Source organism: Engraulis encrasicolus, chromosome 18 (assembly GCF_034702125.1).
Source record: "Engraulis encrasicolus isolate BLACKSEA-1 chromosome 18, IST_EnEncr_1.0, whole genome shotgun sequence".
Lineage (NCBI taxonomy): Eukaryota > Metazoa > Chordata > Actinopteri > Clupeiformes > Engraulidae > Engraulis > Engraulis encrasicolus.
In genome coordinates, this window is record NC_085874.1 from 19,465,818 (window position 1) to 19,473,691 (window position 7,874).

Below are 7,874 nucleotides of genomic sequence, written 5' to 3' on the forward strand. Positions count from 1 at the left end.
AAGCACAACAATACCTCTTAATGTATGTCCTCTACAAGTCTTCTGTTGTCCAGTCTTGCACTTTAAATGTCTGTATGAGCACTGTCTATGTCCATACTGTCTTAAGTCCATGTATAAGTACTGTCTATGTCTATACTGTCTATGTCCTTACCTAGATTAGTCTATGTCTGTATGGGAAAGCAAGAAATGTAATTTCAAATTCTTTGTATGACCAGTGCATGTAAAGAAATAATAAAACCTACTTGACTTGACTTGTATTGACCACTTGGTCTACAGGTGCAGTATCTGACCTTGATGAGCATGGAGGTCCATGCGCGGACACGGCGGGACTTGGAGCCGGACCCCGAGTTCGACCCCATATGTGCCTTATTCTACAGCCTGAGCTCTGACGCCCCCCTGCCCGGCTCCGAGACCATGCAGACGACCGGGGCCATAGTGGTGGACAAAGACAGCCACTCCCGGGAGCCAGGTGGGTTGAAGCAGAGGCACACATATTTCTGCCTAATAATGCTCTAGTCAAAATCCTCAGCGTTGACTGTTCTGGCTTCGTATGTTGCAATTCACCTTTCCGCTAAACACCGCCCACCTCCGGAACTCAGTCACAGACATGGTCCTCTGCAAATCCATGCAAATCAGGGTAGTTTTAAAGTTGTATTTGATACGGTATTTAGCTGTTATTTGCGGACAGAAATGATGATGACTGAATATTGACCACATATTATAGAGGTGTGGGACTAATGGACTGTTGTATGGTGCCTAAACTGTATCAGAACTTTTATGGACATACGTAGTGGTATGATTATGAACTCAAATGAATATTACAGCGTGCCAGAGGAGGTACGGCGTGCATTAAGGGGCTAATATACTATGCTTTATTTTCTTTATTGTACAGTACAAGGTTGTGTCCATGACTGTGAGTAAGAGGGGATGTTGCAGTCAGTGATTGTGGGTTCTTACCTCTAGGTTCCAGAAGCACAGCTCCTCTGCTGGTTCGATCAGGAGTTTCAGGACTGCAAGTTTCATACGCCGCAGATGAGAAGGAGCTCTTCCAAGAAGTCATCAGCATTATGCGAAAGTATGGACTTATTATGATCTCTTATTTAAAGATTTTAACACAGTGATTTGCACAGCATTATATACCAGCATTTAAAATTCTATTGTGTGTTTGGGTGGAAACAGGATTATTGGTTACCCTTAAACTAAACATTGCATGGCATTCATGTGCTGATTATTGCAATCTCTATACAGTTTAAGTAAATGTCCCAGCTATTTAAATCAGTGATTGTTAACCGGGGGTGCAGACAACCCCTGGGGGTGCGCCAGAGATTTCAGAGGGTGTGCAGAATTTTGTTTGTGCTGAGGTTGTGACCAGAACTCTGCGTCCAAACATTATAATTAGGCCAAATCAATACCAAATATATTCATGTTTTGGTCCCCATGTAAAGTCATTAAATTAATGTCTAAAGCAAGACTCAATGTAATTCATCACTTAAATATTTTTTTAGTGCGTATACACATGTAGACGTTTGGGTTGGGGTGCACGGATTGTCTTGGGCACAGGCTAGGGGGTGCTTCAAGAAAAAAAAGTTAAGAACCACTGATTTAAATGGTACCAAATGACTCACCAACAGCTTGTATACGGTATTGTATTGTATTTACCAACAAGTAATTGCTCTCTGTTCCTCCCCTCCTCAGGTACGACCCAGACATCCTGCTGGGGTACGAGGTGCAGATGCACTCCTGGGGGTACCTCCTGCAGCGGGCGTCGGCTCTGGGGGTGGACCTGTGCCAGCAGCTCTCCAGGGTGCCAGGTAAGGAGGTGCCTCTCCAGCAGACGCTCTATTGGGACTAAGAAATGTTTGGTTTAAACCAGTGTTTCTCAAACTTTTTCAGACCGAGGACCACTTTGTGCCCCCCAAAAATGTTCAGGGACCACCTGTCAACTGAATTGACAGTTGACGGGTGCTAATTTGACTTCTGCCATGTTTAGCTTTGTAATAAGGTTACAAATACAGCCTACTGGTAGTTAGTCTTGCAATAGTAGAAATCCCTTTGCGGACCACCTGAGCTCTGTCACGGACCACCAGTGGTCCCCGGACCACACTTTGAGAATCACTGTTCTAAACTTTGACTCAGCCTGTTCTGCCCTCGACCAGTAGCAAACCAAGGGAGGTGGGTCAACCATGCCGTTTAAGATTGTTAGTTGCTATGCTCTTGGTCAGACCAAGTCGCGAAGAGATTTGAACGTCATGTTAATCAGGCTACATGTTTGTGGCCAATGTGCAGTTGGCAGTAGAATATCCTTGGCAAGCTCTCCAGGGTGCCAGGTAAGGAGGAGACTCCTCGCCAGGCAGGCCTGCCAGCGGGGTCAGGGACACGACCTGCTTCTTGTCTTCCAAGAACACGAGCATGTCACCGGCCTAGTAGTAGCACTGTAAACACTCTTGGCTAGGACGGCCTGGAAGAGGAGTTACTGTATGTAACTCAGTTGATAGAGTAAAGGTTATAGTAAATAATAATAATAACAACTTCTACACAACAATATTAATACATCTGTTTTCATAGCTCTTTTCATCTCTGCTTCTAGCACTTTTCACACTTTATATAAGCAAACTGTATTAAGTGGGAGTGGTCCATGTAAATGGAACACTTCGCCCTTTTCACCGGAATTGAATTTCTGTAGCTGAATGCTGAAGGAGTTTGTGCCGGTGTTTTTTTTATTTTTTGACTTATTTTAATTAATTAATTTGTTTATTTATTGACTTCACTTGGCATTTTGCTGTCAGGGCACATGTTTGGGGCACTTTGTGCCAACGTGCAGTTGGCAGTAGAGTATCCTTGGCAAATACAAAGGGTGGATTACAGCATAGCTGAAACGTTCATAGCTGGAGCTGCAGCACGTGATGTCCACTTGCTGTTGAGTCCCTTTCACTTCCAAGGGCCGTGACCACAAGCATCCACTAAACACTAACAGTGTTGCCAGATTGGACTGGTTCCCGCCCAATTGGGCTGCTTAGGATGGCTGTGTGCGGGTAAAAATGGTATTTTTTTACAATTTAGACCAGGAGCCCAGGGGGGTCAGCCTAGTTGGGAAGGTTACCAATTTTTATGGGTACTATGATGTCTGGTATGGTCCCCAGATAGAGGAACAGCACGTCTGCCGGGTTCCCTCTGGTGGGTGTGGCCAGGGGGGCTGTAAAACTGGCACCCCAAAAATGGGCTAGATCAGTTGGTGAGGTTACCACTTGGAACCTGTTGTAAATTGTTCATCATAGTCCCCTGATAGAGAAATGACCACTGCCAGACATTTTTAGTGGTGGGTTACCCCCGGCAGACGCCCCCGTATGATGACACCCCCAAAAATGGGCTAGATCAGTTGGTGAGGTTACCACTTGGAACCTGTTGTAAATTGTTTGATATGGTCCCCTGATTGAGGAATGGCCACTGCCAGACGTTTTTGATGGTGGGCGGGGGCTTACCAGACATCATTAATTGGTGGGTAAAAAAAATGGGCTAGATCAGCTGGTGAGGTTACCTCTTGAAACCTATCATGAATTGTTCATCATATTCCCCTGATAGAGAAATGACCACTGGCAGACATTTTCAGTGGTGGGGGACCCCCGCCAGACGCCCCAATACAATGACACCCCCCCAATATAGGCAAGGTCATTCACATAAGGTTTGAACCAGACATGGTACAAAAGACAAACAAACACACCACTTTTTTTTAGATAATTCCAACGTGGGGAATTGATTGGAAGGGTCAAACATGTTCATAGAAACTTGTTGTGGGTACTTTTCAGGACAAAAATGACTTTAATTTAACAAATATTACAAATCCGGGGCAGGAACCAGTTTGTAGGCTTTCAAAATCAATGCAAATATGACATGTTTCTGACTTAAAAGTGCATTGTGTACAATGGTGGCCAGAATATTTCATTAATATTTACAAAATAATAAACCAATATGTATCATTATGAACAAAGTACAGTACGTTTTGCTGCTTAAATGTCTCTTTCAAAATGGCAGACAATGGAGAACAATGGAAAGTGCAATTTTCCTAGTCATAAAGAATACTTTAATGATAAATCATAATGAATACTAGAATTTGATGTTGGTAAGTATTCATAAAAAAGGTAACATTTTGAATGGGCGGTATGAATTCTGGGAAATAAACAACTGAAAATATTACTCTGGTGCACCTTTAAGTAATGCATGGAGAAATTACGCTGACATTGAAGGCCTGTGAATTGTACTAAGAAACAGCAATGTGAAATTCCCACTTTCCAGCAGTTCTGAAGATTTAGTATCAAAAATAATCGACATTGGCATACACAGGGACTGACATTAACAGACAGACATTGAAGTGGAAGACAGGGCTTGTAACAGTATATAAGTATTGAGAAATAATTAAGTGAACAAATAAAAAAACAACTGAACATTTGACACTGACAAAGAAATCCTCCCTATCCTGTTAAATTACGACCAACCATAATGCATCATGAAGTGCTTTGAAGGGCATGTCAGACATCCAATAATAAATTCATTCACCCTCCCAGGACCTCTTCTTGTTCATATAGCAAACTGTGCAAAGGCATCAAGAAAGTTGTTTTTAGTGGGGGGTCATCTGTGTTCTAAGGCCAATCCCATTTCTACACTGCTGTTGTATTCCGCTGCTGGATTGCAAACTCTCCTATGGCCTCATCCATGTCCCTTGATGTACTGGCATGTCTCCTAGCATCCCCTCCATGCTGTGGACTGTGGTAGGGGACACAGCAAACCTACTTGCACAGAGCACATTATGAGACGACTTGAATGAGTGGCACTAGCTGAGCCACAATGTTTCATGATGGATGGGGAGGAGAAATACTTGCAAGGATTGGGATTGGCCCTAGAACACAGATGACCCCCACTAAAACAACTTTCTTGATGCCTTTTTTTACATGTTTGCACAGATAGACACACACCTATAGCCTACCTATGGAATTGGTGTGCACAGTGACTGCATCTTTACCTGCAGTATTCACAAGGACTGGCTGGGCCCTGTAACATACAACACACCATTATTATGCCCCCACATGAACATGCTCTATGGGGTTAAGAACAGAACCAAATCTTAACCTTGAAGGACAACACACATCTTTTAAAAGTTACCCAACCTGTGGGGTTTTGTTAAAGTACACCAGGATAAGACGTTAACAAACTTAATATTAAACAAAGTCCAAATCATAATGCCTAAATACAAAAACCCTGACTGGTGCGGCAGCAGCCACAGGTCCAAATAGAGCACCTATGAAGAACCGTCAGTTCCTTCAGCTTTTAAAGGCAGCTTGATTGCAGAGTGAGGTGCCATCAATTAAGCCACTCCTTAACACCTAATGGAGGTCAATTTGATAAGCTGGAGAACAAGGCAAAACAGGACATGCATGCAGTCTTCTTAACACCATACAGGTCCTCTTGTTGCTGCTGCCCCCAAGGAAAAGACTGTGTGCACGCACTCGCACACACACAAACATACATGGAACTGCACTATACGCATAAATGGTGTGACTTTTGTCATGTGCATTACACCCCTTTTGGTTGAAAACATTGAGGGGGAAGCCAATGCAAGTCAATTGACCTGTAGACTAGCGTTGTTCATGCTCAACATGCCGAAAATGTGTTGTGTTGCCGGCTATTCAAATATATATATATATATATAAATAATAGGCCTATAGCCAAATAGCCGTGGCTGAAGCATGGACTGTGTTCATTTAGGCTAGGCGATGTAGCATGTAAGTTAATGAGACATTCAATTTGTTTTCCCCCAATAAGGGGCTTAACACACATTCACAAGCAAAGTACCCAGATGGCCGTTCATACGTATGTGACTACAATACTCACAACAACTGCCTGGGCACCTGCAATATGCAACACACTCTGCTGCTTCCAAATGTTGTGACTTGATAACTGGAACAACAAGTATTTCTTAGTACTTGTATACTGTTACTGGTCCTGTCTTGCGCTTTAATGTCTGTCTGTTGGTCCTCCTGTATATGCCTATGTTAAAGGGGCATGTCACTAATTTGGGGCTGAATACAGTTAAAATCGTTTGCCAGGGTTTATAAAGGTGGTAAAGTGTCTTATTTTTCATGTTAGGCGTTGTCTTGCTTTAAGACAAGTTAAAAGAGGGAGTATATCGCTAAGCTAGTGAGAGTCAATGGATCACAGTAGCATGTGTGATCCATTGAGTCTCACCAGCTTAGATACTTACTCGCTCCTTAAAACTAGACAAACCTAACATGAAAAATAAGGCACTTTACCACCTTTATAAACCCAGGGCAACGATTTTAACCGTATTCAGCCCCAAAATAGTGGCATACCCCTTTTAAGTATTTTGCTTCTAAATCTTCAGAACTGCTGTATAGTGGTGCAGTAGTGCATAGTTGTGCAATTTCTTGGTAGGCCTATAATTCACAGGCCTTCAATGTCAGCGTAATTGGTCCCTGAATTGGTCCCATTCACAAATATTAGCCTACCTTTTATGAATGTTTACCACCACCATCAAATTCTAAGTATTCATTATGATTGGGGAAATTACACTTTTCATGTAAAGGGGGATCTCCTCAACATCTTAAGCTGCAAAACCTATTGTACTTTGGTCATAATAGTGAATATTAATTAAATATTCTGGCCACCATCCTACAAAATGCACTTTTAAGTCAGAAACACGTCATCTTTCCATTGATTTTGAAAGCCTACAAACTGGTTCCTGCCCGGATTTGTAATATTTGTTAAAGAAAAGTCATTTTTGTCCTAAAAAGTACCCACAACAAGTTTCTATGAACATGTTGACCCTTCCAATCAATTCCCCAATTGGAATTATGTAAAAAAAGTGGTGTGTCGTTTGTCTTTTGTACCATGTCTGGTTCAAACCTTATGTGAATGACCTTGCCTATATTGGGAGGTGTCATCATATTGGGGCGTCTGGCGGGGGTCCCCCACCACTGAAAATGTCTGCCAGTGGTCATTTCTCTATTAGGGGAGCATGATGAACAATTCATGATAGGTTTCAAGAGGTAACCTCACCAGCTGATCTAGCCCATTTTTTACCGCCCAATTAATGATGTCTGGCAAGCCCCGCCCACCATCAAAAACGTCTGGCAGTGGCCATTCCTCAATCAGGGGACCATCTCAAACAATTTACAAAAGGTTCCAAGTGATAACCTCACCAACTGATCTAGCCCATTTTTGGGGGTGTCATCATACGGGGGTGTCTGCCGGGGGTAACCCACCACTAAAAATGTCTGGCAGTGGTCATTTCTCTATCAGGGGACTATGATGAATAATTTACAACAGGTTCCAAGTGGTAACCTCACCAACTGATCTAGCCCATTTTTGGGGTGCCAGTTTTACAGCCCCCCTGGCCACACCCACCAGAGGGAACCCGGCAGACGTGCTGTTCCTCTATCTGGGGACCATACCAGACATCATAGTACCCATAAAAATTGGTAACCTTCCCAACTAGGCTGACCCCCCTGGGCTCCTGGTCTAATTGGGCGGGATTTTGTGCTTCTAGGCGGATTTTGAGCATTTTTTGGGCTGGAAATCATCAGCCTCATCTGGCAACCCTGAACACTAACTCATGGCATCAGCGGCTCCTGCGGTCCGCTTGCACTGTAAAAGCCCAAAGTTCATTGCTGAGAGTCCACATGGGCCTTTGAGAATCGCCATGGGCTTTGAGAGTCCACACAGGCTTTTGCCTCACTAATCTCCCACCTGATGGGTTTATAATAACACCTCCAAAAGAGTAAGGGTATGCACATCCCACCTCTCTGAGGCCAGGTGCAGGACAAAGGAGTATTTGATAGTGGAAAGAGTGGAGCTACAGTGTG

The 7,874-nt window shown here is 43.3% G+C and overlaps 1 protein-coding gene across 1 annotated transcript in view; it reads left to right on the forward strand.

Moving 5' to 3' along the window:
• rev3l (REV3 like, DNA directed polymerase zeta catalytic subunit) overlaps positions 1 to 7,874 on the forward strand; it is an 89,357-nt gene that overhangs the window by 58,556 nt on the left and 22,927 nt on the right. The window contains exons 17-19 of the mRNA XM_063223208.1: positions 277 to 469; positions 964 to 1,075; positions 1,696 to 1,811. Of these exons, the coding sequence (XP_063079278.1) occupies positions 277 to 469; positions 964 to 1,075; positions 1,696 to 1,811 (421 nt within the window). The remainder of the gene's footprint in view (positions 1 to 276; positions 470 to 963; positions 1,076 to 1,695; positions 1,812 to 7,874) is intronic.